The sequence below is a fragment of the Ochotona princeps genome, chromosome 5 (genome assembly GCF_030435755.1).
Source record: "Ochotona princeps isolate mOchPri1 chromosome 5, mOchPri1.hap1, whole genome shotgun sequence".
NCBI classification, from domain to species: Eukaryota; Metazoa; Chordata; class Mammalia; order Lagomorpha; family Ochotonidae; genus Ochotona; species Ochotona princeps.
The window spans coordinates 99133757-99150922 of NC_080836.1; the positions used below are offsets into that span (position 1 = coordinate 99133757).

General features: G+C 41.2%; 1 protein-coding gene across 1 annotated transcript in view; it reads left to right on the forward strand.

Annotated features, from left to right (window-relative positions):
- Positions 1–17166, forward strand: part of COL4A3 (collagen type IV alpha 3 chain) — a 122385-nt gene that overhangs the window by 81379 nt on the left and 23840 nt on the right. Inside the window, exons 24-34 of the mRNA XM_058664297.1 lie at positions 389–459; positions 1163–1345; positions 2738–2906; positions 4818–4910; positions 5533–5637; positions 7098–7195; positions 7781–7931; positions 8288–8401; positions 9418–9585; positions 10771–10860; positions 11202–11336. Coding sequence (XP_058520280.1) covers positions 389–459; positions 1163–1345; positions 2738–2906; positions 4818–4910; positions 5533–5637; positions 7098–7195; positions 7781–7931; positions 8288–8401; positions 9418–9585; positions 10771–10860; positions 11202–11336 — 1377 coding nt within the window. The remainder of the gene's footprint in view (positions 1–388; positions 460–1162; positions 1346–2737; positions 2907–4817; positions 4911–5532; positions 5638–7097; positions 7196–7780; positions 7932–8287; positions 8402–9417; positions 9586–10770; positions 10861–11201; positions 11337–17166) is intronic.

Here is a 17166-nt window from a genome sequence, read left to right on the forward strand (position 1 = left end):
AACAGGGGTACTCAGGCACAGAAAGATTCCACTCCCCCAGCTACCATAAGCCCACTCAGTGCCACCCATCCAGTGTGTAGCAGAGCTTGCACTTGCTGCTTGTGGAACAAGGGCTGATTTTTATTCTTGATGTAAATTTATCTGACAATAAACATGTATTAGGAAAAAAGAAAAGATTCCTTACAGTCACAAAGATGAGAATTCTGGGAAGCTAAGACCTGAGCGTTCTTGTTTTTAATATTTCTCTCAAGTTATTTACTCCCTCTGTCCATTGCATTATGTGTTTTACTACAGAAACTATCTTCCTTTCCTAAGAAAACACTAGATTTTCTGCATTCACTACTTGCTTCTGGCTACTCGCAGGTGCTAATCCTACATTGCCTTGCAGGGGGACAAGGTGCAGCTGGCCTGAAAGGAAGCCCAGGGTCCCCGGGAAGAACAGGTCCTCCAGGATTTCCAGTAAGTTTTCACGGTTTTGAAGTTTTAGCTTACAATTGGAACACTGAACTCTCTGAAACACGCAGGTTATCACACTTAGTGAATAAACATTCAGTGAATAAACAAAGGTGTGTGAATGGACGAAACAGCTTATACATCACTGGCAATGCTGTCAGACACAGAAAGCAGGTCGGTGGTTGCCTAGGGCTGGGGCTGGGGACAGGGGCTAACTACACGCAGATTTGGGATTATGATGGGAGTGTTTATCATCCACGGTGGTGATGGTTGTGGCTTAAGTCCACAGATTCGCTAAAAATCCTTGAATTGTATCCTGCCAAAGGATACGCTGTATGGTTTGTAAATTATATTTCCACAAAGCTGTTAAAAATTAAAAATTTCGTGATTATTATAGGGAATCAGAAAGTAAATTTGGATATATTTAAATTAAATTATTCAGAGATGCCTGCTAAAAATTACCAATCTATATTCAAACACAATCTGTATTTTTATTAGACCATATTGGGTCACATATAGATAGCATATGTACTTAATTATATTGTTAATTATATTGTTTACTTGTGTTAATTATATTTTGACTTGTTTTGGAAGTGAAAGCAAACAAATAAGCAAACAGTTGGAAATTACATTTGTGGGGTAAAAAATAGTTTTTAAAATCTTTGTTCATTAAAATTGATCCAAATATTATAATTCTCTTCCTTTCTAGGGGTTCCCAGGTGCACAAGGTGATCCAGGACATCAAGGAGGAAAGGGTGAAATGCCTGAGCCCCAGGGGCAAGCTGGTGCCCCAGGGGATCCCGGGCTCAGAGGGCCGCCAGGGAGAAAGGGCTTGGCTGGGACTCCTGGAACTCCAGGACTGAAAGGGTTACCAGGACCTAGAGGTGAACCGGTGGGTATTTAGCAATGTTTTCTAACTGTCCTCTTTGTGGATGCTGTGCTCTGAAGAAATAACAAGGAAAATCAGTGGTCACTTACTCTGGCTCATCAGGGTAGAATGAGATATATCCCAGCCAGTGGTAATAACTCAAGAAAAATGTATTGAAAGAACAGTTAGGTAGCATTCAGTGATCTAGCTCAAGAAAAATTCTGTACTGATAATGATCCTGCTCTGTATCTGCATCAGCTGCATTTTAGAGAGGTTCAGAAAATGACTAATAGTTGTATAGCTTGAGTAAGTCGTTTGGGGTGGTGATCACTCTTTTAAGTACAAATAAATGCATGCAATGACAAGATACTTAGGTAGGGTAGACAAGTAAGGATTTGTCTGTGAGAAGCCCGCAGGCCAGACTGCCTAGATTATTCCATGCTATACCATTTTTCCTCAGGTTCATCAATGTTACCCAGTTTAAAAAAAAAAGTCCACCTCAATGGGTTTGGGGAAACTTGGTAATCAAATTCAAAGACTCATATACGGATATGGACACATGAATATTAATACCAGAATGAGAGCCGTGACACTCCAGGTGGTTGATGTAAAAGCCTTTCCTGAGCTCTTGGACTACACTCTAGCTTTTGACTGGCAGTGGCACCTTAACTTGGGTGAAGGTCCAGTATACGCACTTGGTGTCATTTATGCTCAAACATCTGTTGATCAGATGGGATTTGATGTGCGCCCGTTTGAATCTCACTAGTTTTCTCATTTTGGTAAAGAATTTCCTGAAGAGTGAGGGATGGCAAATCAGACAGGTGATTTGCTGAGTGTCATGCCTTGCTATTACTTTAAAGAAAGACAGAGAGATCACTTAGTCTCTTGACAGTACTGAACAATGAAAAACACAGTTGAATTTATTCTGTGGACTCCTATTCAAGAGGGAATGAGCTTCAGTTGTTTTGCCAGCTCATACTTTAAAATATGCAACTCACTTTCAATGTTATAGTGGAAGAAAAATTTAGTTGAGTAGGTATTTTGTGAAAATATAATGAATATAGGTGAAATGTCTTTTGTAATGAAAATATCTGTTGAAAACTATGCGAGTAAAGGTGTAATGTGCTGATTTTAGCAATGTAAGCAGCATGTCACCTCTCAAGCCATTTGAATTTAGTCTTACTGATTATAAGGGGGGCATCTCAAATGCAACTCCATGCAGTTGAAAGTTAATGAAATGTTGCTCAGATCCAAAGGGCACAAAGCAACAATAATGATTCCCATCAAATGACACTTTGTTTTTTTTTTTTTTTTTCATTCAAAACTCTTCTCAAATTAGCCTGCTGTCCATATACAAGTTAAGATAAACCTGCTATGAGAGTGAAGCACCATCCCAACATGTTCCTATTGCCACAGGCCCTGAGTGGAGAGAAGGGGGACCAGGGTCCTCCAGGGGATCCTGGCTTCCCTGGACCCCCAGGACCTGCAGGACCAGCTGGACCACCTGGCTATGGACTTCAGGGAGAGCCTGGTCCCAAGGGCTCCCAAGGCGTTCCTGGAGCCCCTGGACCACCTGGAGAAGCCGGTTGGTTAGTTTTCTTTCCAGTCCTGTTTTCTTGTGGAGTGGGGTGGTGGCTCGAAGAGATAAGGAAGCACCTCCAAGGCTAATCAAAACATGGAAAATACTTCAAAGAACTGGCATATGCCAATGCACAGATTACCCAGAAACAGAACCTAGCATATATTAGGGGAAAAAGCTATTGTTTTCCTTTTGTCGGGCAATTCAGCTGAAGTTTCCTAGAAAAGTGTATAACCATTACTTATATAAACATCAGTAAGAATACGATAAAAGTAATAGTGTAGAAAGAAAGGATCCCAAAAGGTGGATGGAAGTCAGTGCCAAGAGACAAAAAGGGAATAAAAATCCATAAAACTTATTTTAAGGTGTCTTTCCAGGACTCAAGTGCCCACTTAAACATTGTTGCAAATTTGTCCCTTTTGAGCCTGAAAAGGCAGGCCAAAATTAAACCTTGAAATACCTAGGACAACTGGAGAAACATGTGGTAATCATCTGAAAGCCTGGGTAACTTCTGGGATCCACAGGTACTGATTGTGGTTCTGGATTCAGAAGTTAGTTCCTCCATGTTTACTTGTGGCTAAAAATGTGGTGGAAGATGACACTAGCATTCAGTGATAGTTTTAAACAAATAGTGCTACCAGGGCCATATTTTACTTCTAAATTAACTTAATTTAAAGGGAAAAGCACACTACATCTGCGGTGTCTAAGTGTAAGACCCTTGCAGTAAACATTTTCATAGTACCTACACCTATGCTGCATATCATACTTACTTTTATTTCTTTAGTTTTGTCTCCACCTTACTTATGATGCTGATATTCTAATTCTGGAATTAGGCACAGCTAGCTGAAGGACAGTGGACTCGTACAAACTTTCATATTCAACCCACGGTGACCTGCAATCTAAATAAGACTCATCACTTATTCTCCTATGGACCCAATCTAGGAGTAGCGCTTGCATTTTTTGAATGACTGAACATTCTTGTCCTAATATTTTGCAATATGTAAAATAGGTACATGAAATGCAAATTGCATAAATACAGTTTAGGAAAAGACAGGCACTCCTCATTTAGGCATTTTCTCTGGCTACTTTTATGCTACCGTGGCAGAGTTCCGTAGTCACAACAAAGATTCAAACACCTGGCTCTTTACAGAAAACTTTGACTCCATTCTTTTTATTTTCTGGTCTTTTTTAAAATTATTTTTATTTCCCATGATATAGTTACTTTATTCTAATCCATCATCAAGGTTTCTTCTAGTCTTTCTAAATGTGACCTTTTATTGAACAAGTTCATTGTTGCAGACTATTTTATCAATTTTCCCATAACCATAAACCTATTTTTCTATAAATATATGCATATATGGATAACCCTAATCACAGAAACTTTGCTAATGTTGGCCACTGCGGCTAGGACATTATTTTGAATCTTTAGCTTGCAGAGAGGCCCAGCTTCCCTGATGACACATGAAGAACTAAGATTAAGAAATGTGCCCAAGCCCACAAATCTTAGCAACATCAGGGCCAAAATTCAAACCTGGATCAGCCTGTTAAGTTACTCTTCCTGCTTGGTTCAAACATCATCATGCCTTCTTGTGAAAACTGATCACTCAGTATATATAAGTCTTGGGAATAATCCCCGACTATCAATAGTTTGTTTTAAAAAGATTGTCTTTTGATAGATTAGCATGTTGACTTACGGTTTAAAGCAAGGCTTAGACAACGATGACTGATGCCTATAAGTATTTGTTGATTGAATGTGGAAGATGCTGTGGCCTGGTCATTCTTAAACTAGTTTTGAATCCTGTGGAAGCAAAGACTATTTGTTTTGGGGTTTGTTTTTTTTTTGGTTATGTGTTTATAAATCCGTTGTAATCTAGCTTCAGTATGCACCGCTATCTTATGATCTCAACTTCTTTTAAGGTCCTAAGGGGGAACCCAGTGTTTCAACACCAGTCCCAGGCCCTCCAGGCCCTCCAGGGCTCCCTGGCCGGGCTGGCTCCCGTGGACCACCTGGTGAGTACCCTTTAAACAAGCCTGGCTCATGGTGTCCAGCAACACCTGACTCTGCTGGAGAAATACTGTCCCTGTTACAAGGAAAAATAGATCTGATGGCTGTTATCAGATGTTAGCCAAGCAGGCAGAGGGCTCACTGATGTCCTTGACGTTATCTGGATTATCCCCATTGGCACGCTGACATAAAAGCTCCAAAGGAGAGCTTATAGAATTTACTTAAAAAGATTGTAGAGTGGAGCCATCCTCATGAGTTTTCGATGGAGGAGCAAAGCCATGTTTGCCAGAGGTTAACCAGATGATTTTCTGTAACATTTTTATTTGGAAACTTAATTTATTTGCCAATGTGACCTAAAATTTAGTTTTGTATGAATGCGGAGAGACTTGCTTAGTTCAAGATATCTGAAATATTTAAGATTTAAATTTTCTTTTTAAAAATCTTCGTGGCATCTAATGATTGATCTTTTGGATTGGGGGCTGGGATGAGATGTATCACTGAGTTTATACTGAATTGTGTCTTAATTTCCAAAAACGGCAGAGATAACACATCTTATCTTAGAAAGACAAGAAGAGCAGCCCACTGATGCATATGGCGTACATGTGTACATGTGTTTGTGTTTCAAAGGTCTCCCTGGATTGAAGGGGAAATGTGTTGAGCCTGGTCTTCCTGGGCCTGATGGTGAACCAGGAATTCCAGGAATTGGATTTCCTGGGCCTCCTGGACCTAAAGGTACATTTACAAACATGAGGTTAATTATGAATATTTATAAGACAGAAATATGAATAGTGAATAAAATAGGAGACTTCCATAATAACCTTTAAAGTGACAGCTTCTAACTATCTGAAATGGATAGAAAAATCCTACCATAATGCCAGACGCAAAGACAGACTTCAACTGATGTATGCAATCTCTTCTTGATCACATTTTTTTAATGCATGGAAGAAACTGGAAAGAAATCCAGCAGCGTGGTAAAGGTGATTGTTCTTGAGTGTGGGATTATAAGGATGGTTTCTTGTTAATAAATGTTTATTTCACATTCATGCATTTCTGTATACTTTTAAATAAGAAATGAACAATTTAAACACAGCTATTTAGTTATAAATAGCTGATTTGCCCATAAACATTAAAATAAAGTACAGAAGTTGTTTTCTTTTAACTCTTATAGTCATTTCATGTTAGCTTCATTACAATTTAAGATGCTTGTCAAAAAATAATCCATTTGGGGAATTTTACCTTTTGGCTTCACGTGTCTTCATTATTTATTATAGTGACGTCTGCCCAAATACCAGCATATTAATTTTAATGTATGGAGATCTGAAATGCAAAACTTTACCACACTACTAATGTAGTCCAAGAAGATGTTGCATATAGTCTCTGATTTGGTTTATGGAGTCAAAGCACCAGCCCACATTTTTTTTCTCCTTTGTGGACTCCGCATGAGAGAATTGCCTCCTGGCTCCATAGCTCTGTGGGTTCGCTCTCTGGAAGAAGACTGTAGGCCTGGGAACCAGTACCACCCACGACCTCCCTGAAATCAGAAATTAACAACTACACAAGTAAAGTCAGGGAATCCCGCAAACCTGCTGTGGATCCCGCAGTGTTCAGCCGAGGAGCATGAAGGGTTCTGGAGGCAGCCTTGCCTCCCCTTCTGAGCCGCACGACAGACACTGATGTGATGTGCCTTCTTTCTCAGTTCTCCTTTACAAATGCAGAAAGAGTTCATGCGTTACATTCCACAGGAGCTATAGTATCAGAGGACTTAACTCTCCTGAGCAGCCCATGTTGAGAAAAGCTACCCAGGGTTCTAAAGAAGCTCTTAACCTTCATCTGAGTCAGGCTTGGATGAATATAAATGCACATGAAAATGCATGCAGCTTTGCACTATACAACAACAGTTTTATTTAAAAAGTCAAACGGTCAACCAGCATCAGTGGTTAGAAGAAGCTGTTGAGTCAGAATTGTAGCCCTACTCAACAATAACATGGGGAAAGTTTTCCTTTAATTGGAAGCCCATATAATCTGATTTGAATTCTTCCTAGTGCTAGTTTAGCACTTGGTTTTCTCATCATCCAAGTTTTCATGAAACTAGCTCTAGTGATTGCCTCACAAAAATATTAGAATAAAAGAAGAGAGAAGCTGTTAAGAATCTTTAATAAGACAACTCCTAGAACATTTTTTTTCTTACGCAGGAAACCGAGGTTTTCCAGGAACAAAAGGCTCTCCAGGGTGTCCTGGAGAAATGGGGAAGCCAGGGATACCTGGAAATCCAGGCCCACCAGGATCCAAGGTCTGTAAGATTTAAAACAAACTCACAAATGAAGCTGAACGTCCAGAGCAGACCAGCTGGGAGGTCCCTCTCCCAGGCAGGATTCACTGAGTGTAGAATAAGCAAAATATTTGTAGATAATGATAATTTGAGATATTTTTGAAAGGAGGTACTTGTTAAAAGGACCATCCTCCTTTTAAAAAATGAAACTAGAAGATGCTATCATGCAACATTACATCTCTATTTCTTTCTTGATGGCTTTACATACATTTAGCATGTTTAAAAATAAGAGAACCCAGTATAAAGAATTGAGAATAAATTACAACAAAGTTCTCAATGGTAAAGAAATCTAGATGTACAGTTAGAGACAGTGCCACAGTCTTCTGGAAAAACAAACAGATGGAGGCTACATATCCTGAAGCACTATATAGTATCACGTCATGCAAAGATCAGCAACTGTAGCTGAAAGGGAAGGCTGTTCCAGTGGTGCTGGCTTTGCAGGAGCGACTGAGTGTCTCTACAAGTAATTAGCCCTTAATAAGTGCCAGGATCAGTGAGGATCAGGAAGTGTTGTAGAGGAAAACTAACATCATTTCTGTGCTATAGGGAGAACCAGCTCTAGCCATGCCTGGAGATCCAGGGAGACCAGGCTTTCCAGGAGAAAGAGGCTATTCTGGAGAAAGAGGAGACATCGGACTCCCTGGACCTCCAGGTGTCCCTGGAATTCCGGGAAAAGAAGGGTTTGATGGACCACGAGGTACAGTAGCCAGTGTGATTACCTTTCTCTACCATGAGCTTGGCTAAAATGCAGCCAACTGAGTGTATGTAAGTGCTCTGGCTGTGAGGAATTGTTAGCATATAAACTTTCCTGTTCAATGTGCCTGCCTTCCTCTACCTTATCTTCCCTTCTTCTTCCTTCCCTTCCCTGTCCTTTCCCTTCCTTTCCTTTCCTTCCTTTCCTTTTACATGAGTGTCCCTTATGAAAATCATGGTTAGTATAGATCCAATTGTAATGGGGAAAGGAGTTACAGGAGAACACTGAGAGTGTGATATGTGATATGAGGGTCTTGGGTTTTGGCACTTAGACCTACACTGGGACTCTATCTCTTGCAGGAGATCCGGGGCAGCCTGGACCACCTGGAGAACCAGGATTACCAGGAAGGTGCCTAGAAGGTCCAAGGGGAGCCCCGGGCCTTCCGGGCTTAAATGGACTGCAAGGACAACCAGGTAGGGGAAGACCCTTGAGACTGATTAACAGATTCCTGTTCTGTGCATTGCAGCTTACCATGAGAACTGTCCAGCACTAATGCTGAACACTGTTCAATGAGAAATGTTATTCCATAAATAGAAGCCTGGTTGCCTTGGATTTGTGGCATCCAATAGCAGTGTGTGATGCTTTCCAAGGAAGAATGCAGAAGTTAATGTATCGAGTTGGATTGTGTCTTTTACATACACACATCAATCTAAACATTGGTTAGACAGATTAGATTGATTGAATATAGATAAATTACGTTTATATGCTTATAAACACTCAAAATCTTACCTTCAATATTTTCATAATATATTAACACAATAAATTCTTATTAAACTATAATAGATATATGCAGATACCAATTTAGCATATTATAAACTGAAATACATGGTTGATTGCCTTATAAATGACCTAAAGAAAGGGCACGACCATGAATCTGAATGATGTAGGCTGGATATTCCAGATAATGGGCAATTTATTCTCTTTTTGACTCCTCTCCATCAGATCTGGTGAACTATTTGTAGGGGGAAAAAAGCCTTTGGAATTCTGTTAATGTCTGTTACCGGCCGTTCTGTTTAATTGTTCACAAATAAAGTTTTGGCTAAGACTTTAATGTCACAGGGGTGCTACTGTTGTTTCCAGAGCATCTGGTAGCTCACCTCCACAGAGGTGACTCTGTTCACCTCCTAAGGCCTAAAGACTGAGCCAGCTATAAAAGATGTTCTAGAATGTACCCCTGAATTAGGAAATAGGTATGAATCTTATACTGTTATTACTGTATGAACCTTAGAAATAGACAGAGCTAGTGTCAGAGCTAGAAGAGACCCAAGAAATTTTATAGAGGAAGACATTAGAAAAAATAAGCAAGTGTATCAGTAAGCATGGGGTACCTAAAATCAGCAAATATTTAAAGGCATAAAATATTTCTGGAATAAGAGAAAGCACTTATATGGCAATTCATTCATTCTCTCATTCATTTGTTCATCTTTAGGCAGAAGAGGTGAAACAGGACCAAAAGGTGACCCAGGGATTCCAGGTCTGGATAGGACAGGCTTTCCTGGGGAACCAGGACCACCCGGAATGCCAGGTCATGGAGGTGAAGTGGGACCACCCGGTCACAAAGGCTATCCAGGGGCTCCAGGAGTCGCAGGGCCACCAGGTATCTCTGTGCGTGCTCTTACTGCCTTCTCCAGTCACCTCTACATTGTGCCTTCAAGGTGTCTGTCAACTGTGCATAGACTCAGGCTCTGGGCCCTAAGCTTTGCTTTCGGTTTGTCTAACTTTTCCTTTCTGAATGAGGTATAAGGGACCAGGGCCCAGAGCGTGGGAAAATAGTGGTGTTGGGATGCTCCATTCCACAGTTACCTAGGACCTGGCTACTTCAGCTTTCTAATCCTGTTCACAGACTACTGCTCTAACATATTTGCCAGTGTTTCTACTGAGAAATTTTATGTTAAGATTTCCAGAAAGACATTGGCCTTCAGTGTTTACTCCTATTGTGCTTGTTCGGATTTGGTATCAGAGGAAGGCTGACCCTGAAGATCAACCTGCTCACTCCTCTGGCATTTTCTGGAAGAATGCAGGAAGAATTTCTGTTCCTTAAACATGAGGTGGTGTTAGCCAGTGAAGTCTTTGGGATCTGGGCATTTTTTTTATCAGAATTTAAATTATTGACTCAACCTTTTTACTTCCTATACATTGATACAGATTTTTAAACTTAGTTTTAAGTCAGTTTTGCTAATATATGTGTTTATCTAACAGAAGCTACCCATTTTGTCTGGGTTATTCCATTTGTTGTAATAGAGGTACTTATACTCCTTTTTATTTCATGACTATTTTTATAGTCTAAATGGTTGAGGAGAATATGCCACTAGTGTCCTCCTGACAGTCTCTCCTCAGAAGAGCCCAGATTAGTAATTTGATTAACAAATTATCTTTTCGTTCATATTTCAATGTTAGTGTCATGTGCCAACTCTGTGCCAGGCACCAGACACAAAACTCCCCCGTCATGTTAAGGGAACAACAGTGAGTACCATGAATAGCTACAGTCAATTAGAGACGCATGCTATCAAGAAAATAAGACGAGGCAGTTGGTCAGGGGATGAGAAGATGTTATTCTCCAAAATGGCATTTTCTGTTCTCATCTATCTAAGTGATGTGCTACCAATGAGTTCCATATAGATGAGGCTTTAAAAAGATCATATGCCAACCCATTTCCTACACAGACATGGTTATCTTTCTCTTTGCAAAGCCTACTGCTTCAGCTACCCATTTCTATGGTCAGTTTCCTTTATTCTGTCGGGGAGTTTGACTTGTGCTGCTTTGTGTTCCTGTGTTTCCCCAGGTCAAAAGGGAATGATGGGAATGATGGGCTACCCTGGAACTCCAGGCCCTCCAGGGCCTCCTGGGAACCCAGGCCCTCCGGGGCACAGGGGTGAGTGCTGGAGAGTCTGGGGTCTTTCAGGGATCCTAAGCCATGGGCAGCTTAGTTTCTGATACAGCAAAATAAATTTTGTTTTGTTGAGATGGGGGAAATAGCTCTGGGAGAACAATACACATAACTTTGCTATTTTTCACTATCATTTCATCACATTTGAGTGGAATCCCTGTCACCCTGATCCCACCATCCTTGTCTGGCTGCTTGTATGAGCAAATGGCTTACTGAATTCCCAGCCTGTTCTGTTAAGTCTGTTGGCTTTGCTCTGTTTAAGTGTGAGCCCTGTTACCTTATGAATGACAATGCCTAGGTCTGAGGCTGTTTCTCCTGTTTGCTAGGCAGCCTTGGAATCCCAGGAGCAAAAGGCCAGAGAGGACTTGCAGGAGCCAAAGGGGAGCCAGGAGATAAAGGAAACCCTGGGCCTTCGCAAATATCTCACATAACAGGGGACAAAGGAGAACCTGGGCTCAAAGGTGAGAATTTCTTATGGTTACAACTGTTAACATCCATACTGATTCTGGGATTAAGAGGGTATCCATACTAATCCCTTTGGCTTTTCTGCTGGTCAGTACATCCTGTTGACACATGAACATGAACTAGAATTAAATCTTATTTGCTTCAGTAATACATATTTATTTTTGTTTCTAAACTAACTCTGTATTTTGATACTAGCCTATTTTGATAATACGAGCCTTAAAACCTTCTCTTTGCCAAGACTGGGGAATACTGAACTCAGAAAATTCCACATTGAAAAGCTTTTTTTGTCTGAAACTGTAAACTCCACCCAAAAGTTACTTTACTCTGTCAGCTATCAGAATAAATTTTTCTAACTACATCTAAAAACCACATCTTGTTCCTCCCCACCTCCATGCCCTGAAAAAAATAATCCTTCGGAGAACAACTACAATAAAAGAAAGTACATTGTGCTTTGAAGAAGATTTATCTTTTATAAATTGTACCCATTGTCAGGTGTGGCTACTAGGCTCAAATTCACACCTGCTCAAATTCCCTGAGTACTTTTGGTGGCAGTCTTTGTCAGATGACTAACGCAATCAATAAAAAAACAATCCTTTTTTTAAATTTATTTTTTTGATAATCTTGCATAGTTGATTAGGGCACAAAGGGTCAAGGGCTACAGGAAAGTGGGTAAAACCATTGTTTTCACACGAATATCATTTTTTCCCTGTATCTGGGGTCAGGGGAGAAACAAAGGGAGAAGCTCCACCCAGCCTCCCACCCATCCCAGGTGCCTGATGTGGGCATGCTCCAAGGGTCCTACTCAAGCAGTTTTGATAATTCAACAGTTCTGAATTGCTGCCAATCTCATTGTTCCATACGAGATGAAATCTCTTCAGAATCCACTGGCTGACATAGTCTCTTCATGGTTGGGGTTCTGAGATCAGCAGATGAGTTAGAGGGATCCCCAAAGAAACTTCATCTGAGGTGATCCCAGATCTGATTCCTGTGTGTGCCTGCCTGTACATGCTCCGGCACAGTCCATCGTCTCAATCAGTTTATGCACATGCTGGTGGTTGCAATTGCTGGGTCAGTTCTGTCTCCAGCCCTGTCTTCCACGTGAACCAATGGTGCTGCAGTCCAGCCCGATCCTGCCCACTTCATACTCGGCCCTCACACAAACCAGTGGGTGCTGCAGCCTAGCTGGGGCAACTCCCTATACCCCCCACCAGGCCTGTCCCCTGCCCTGGTTCCCATACTTGCCACTATGTACCACAGACTTGTTCAGTCTGTCCCACATCCCATTTAGCTCTCATATATGTCAATGGGCATTGAAGCCTAGGTCAACCAACCCTACTATCCAGCCCACACACATACTGGCAGGTGCCTTTCTGTCTAGCCACCCCTGCCCCTGTCCTGTTTTTCATGCCCTCCAGTGGGAGTGGTAACCTAAGAGAGAGGAGACCACTATTTCCCTACTGGGCCATTCCCACTCCCGGAACATGCACTCTCCAGGTGGTTCTGTAGTTTAACTTGACAGAATTAGCCCTCAGTGCCAGCATCTGCCAGCTGATGCTGCGGCAAAGCCCAACAAACCCTCACCCACTCTAATTTATGCTTGCACCAATAGGAACAGTCAGCCCAGCCTGGCTTTTCCCTGATCTGGCTCATGAGGCCCACAGGTGTTGTAGCCCTGCCTGGTCTGGTCTGCCCCCATCCCAGCTCATGCTCTCCAGTGGGAGTGGTTGTCCAGCAGGGGAGCCCTCCATCTTTAAAGTCCTTTTTCTATCTAACTTGTCTATCTAACTTGTCTTTAAAAGACCTTTCTCCAAGCCTCCTCATCCAGATGTAAGTCCCAGTAACTTTAGAAAAACAGAAAATTGATGGGAAAAAAATGTTTGTGAATTAAGCTTCCATATCAGAAGCAAGGATTAAAGCACAGCATAGAAGGAATAAAAGAAAAATGCCTTTGCAGTAGTAAAACTTTATATCAGATTTTGACAAATGCATCATGAATGGTAGAAGTGAGGTTGCGCTCAATAGATACTTCTGTGCTTGGCCCTCAAAGGATCTGGATCCAAGCAGATTTGCGTTTAAAATCCTGCCCAGGGTGCTACAAATAACTCTAGAGAAGTGGAATAACTGTCTCTTAGAATCAGCAAAGCCTCACAGCAGTGGCCAGCGTTCTGAAAAAGTGATGGAATCCAACTAACTTCTCAACTAAAAAAATGGGTGATTTGGGGGGAGGGAAACTGACTTATAAGAAGTACACTTTTCATATAAGGAAGTTGGGAAATAAAGGTATTTTAAGTAATCCCATTTGTTCTGATTGGAAAAAAAGACAATTCTGATGCAAACAGATTTGTCCCAAATTTAGCAATGAAATGGAAGGAATATAAATTTTATAAAATTCTGCTAGACCCCATCTAACACAAGATATGAAAAAAAATACTGGCACAAATTTGCTCTCCTCATAAGTTGTCTGCATAATCACTGCTTCCCAAATATTGTAGGTGAATAAGGGAATGTTGGAGCAATTGGGAAAAGATAATTGTGAATATCATATACTCCAAGTTTGGATCTGCAGGAATACACAATGATAGTAACATAAAGTTGAAGAATTTCTCTTGCCTAGAGAAACACAGAGTATTTCCAGGATTCTAGCAAAACTTTTTTCTCACTTCAAGTACAGTATGCATCCAACCAGTTCTTATGCATACATTTAGTGTTTCAAATGCAGAAGCAAGGAACACAGGCTGAACTAGCCCTCTCCTAAGTCATATTATCTAGTCCTGTATAATTTCAATGTGGACAATTAAAAAAAATGCTGAATCTTTGCTTCAAAGACATTCGCTGCAATGAGCACAAAATCCCAAGAGCAACGGTAAGAACAGCAGTGGCCATCCCTACAATGGGATGCATGCATGGGAGCCTGGCATGGATGCATGGGAGCCTTAGCATATTTGTGAAGATAATAACAGATACCATTTTGTATTATTTGCTGTTTGACAAAGACCCATGCAGCATTTGCCATGTGGCAGCAGTATTCTACTTGACAAATAAATACCGATTCAGTCAGTCCTCTGACTAGCCCGGGAAGAGGAACCCTCACTGCCAGCAACCGACTTTACAGACAGACAGTAGAAAGGTCATTACTTACCCAAAGTCACTCTGACAGGCATTGCCAGAGCTGGACCTCAAACTGATGCATGTGGTCTCAAAGCTGGTGTTGGGCCTCCTTTTTGAAACACCTAAATGCCAATCTAAGAAATTAGAATTGTTTTTGTTAGTAATTTTTATTTACTTTCATCTTTTATGTTCTAAAGGTACACATGCAAGCGGAGACATGCACACACGCACACGCACACGCACACACACGCACACACCCCGCTACCAATTGCAGATTCACCACACAGAAAGCAAAAATGACAGTCCAGTCCCAGCTACCCATACGGGGAGCAGAGACTGTCACACAAGACCTCTGCTGCTAGCATTTCCCTTTGCTTCAGTCAGGGGACATTTATACAGTCAACAATGTTTTGTTTTTGTTTTTGTTTTTTGTTTTTTGTTTTTGGCTAAAACCCATGATTTATTTGTAATACTCAAATCCGTGAAGAAGATTGGGTTATTTTCTTTTCCTTTATAAGTAATATTTACATGTTTATGAATGCAGTATAATGACTCAAAATATATTCTAGTGATCTGATAAAGTTAGCATTTCTATGTGTTGGTAATATTTCCTAGTTAATTTGAAATGTTACATAGACTTTCATAGACTGCAGTTATCAAAATAGGCTATGGAACATCAGAACTAAATCTTTCTATGTAACCTTATTATGGTGTGCATCTTTTTTTTTACATTTTATTATTATTATTATTATTATCTTTTTATGATACAGTTCCATAGGCTCCTGGCATTTCCCTTATCCCCTCCCCAATTCCCCCGCCACCTAGTTCCTCTATATCATTACTAAAATACAGTTCTTCATACACAGTCATATGTCCATCATTGCGGGCATGGACAATGGCAGAGAGTCCAGCATCGTTTTTTAATAGCACAGACTGAGCATTTTATCATTTCCTGTATACACAAACAAAATACCTTGTTTCCTTCTCAGGGCATCCTGACCAGCAGGCCCCGTGACCACCAAAAGCAGTGTTCCTCAGCAGAAACCATCGGACATGGTCTCATCAAGCATGTCCATTTATTGTAAAGCGTGAACAAACTTACGTAGACTAAAAATGGGAAGGCAGAAGGGTATCTCCTGATAGTCCTCCTACCCCAAAATGACACTGTAATTGGCTGGAAGGCTTATCTATCTCTCTGGATCTTCCAATCATATAGCAGGTCACATACAACATGCATGGCTGGTAGGTATGCCGCAGGGCATAGAGGCTCAGGAACCTGGACCATTCTCCACGTCTTTCCCAGGTGCATCCTTAGGGAACAAGACTGTAAGTGGAGCAGCCAGGACTGAACCGGTGCCCCTATGGGATGCTAGAAAAACAGACTGCAGCTTAAACCACTATATCACAGCTCTGGGCCCTATTTTCTTAAAAGCACGCCTGTGCTTTCTCAATTAATTCTCATTTGGTCTTTCAGAATGAGCTCCTGGGACAAGTATTGTGGCACAGTGGGCTAAAGCACCAATTGCAACCTGGTACCCCATATCAGAAAGTCGAGTTGAGTCATGGATGTTTCCTTCCTCACCCAGCTCCGTGGTAGTACCCCAAAGCAGGCAGTGAGTTGTGACCCAAATGTCTGAGCCTTGGCCACCCAAGTGGAGATCCCGATGGAGCTCTTTGCTCCTAGCTTCGGAGGAGACACCCCAGTTTTTATGGCCATTTGGAGAGTGAGCCTACAGACAAAAATTCTGTGTTTTTCCCTCCTCCCATCCCCAATCACTGTGCCTTTCAAATAAATAACTCCTGTTTAAAAAAAAACCTGCATTAGAAGAATAACTGCAAAATATTCTTCCAGAAATTCTTCCCTGTAGCTATTGCACCCAAGTCTATTACAGGTCTTACGGCACTGGGTGATAATTGTTTGATAATTTGGTTATCTCTTCAGTAAAACCTTTCAAACTGTGGGGGGCAATGAACAAGATTTATTTCCATCTCCAATAATGACATGCGCACTTACAGAAGAGTAAGCACACAGGCCAAAGGAGCCAAGAGAAGGCCAGGGACAGACTGTGGGACACTGCACAGCCAAGGGAGCGCACTGACTCTGTGGCTGATAGATTCTGCGAACAGCAATGAGAAGACTATAGTGTCACCCAAGACCTGCATTAGGGAAAAGAGAAAGGTATGCTGGGAAACGTATGAGCTTTCAAACATGCAGAAATGGACACAAATCCCAGTGCTGTCACTGAGTGTGACTCTAGGTCAAGCTTTAGACTTACCTAGTAATAAGTTATCATTTTAGTCAGTGGGCTGAGAAAAGAGTAGTTTAGATGGGAATACCATAGTTAATATGGCTCTGTCTTTATTTTTTTAAAGTGAGGGGCTTTTAGCCACTGAATCCTAAAATATGATTTTGTTTTAAAGTGTAGATATGATAATGGTTAGTGTCCCTTGAGCACTCTTACCAGGAATTATGTGAATGTATTATATGTGTGATCTCATCTAAAGGTTTATTTATTTATCTATCTATCTATTTATTGGAAAGGCAAATTTACAGAGAAAAGGAGACACAGAGAAAGATCTTTTATCTGTTGGGTCACTCCCCAAGTGGCTGCAATGGGTGGAGCTGAACCAATTGGAAGCCATGAGCCAGGAATTACTTCTAGGTCTCTTGCATGGGTGCATGGGTGCAAGGTCCCAAGGCTTTGGGCCGTCTTCTAC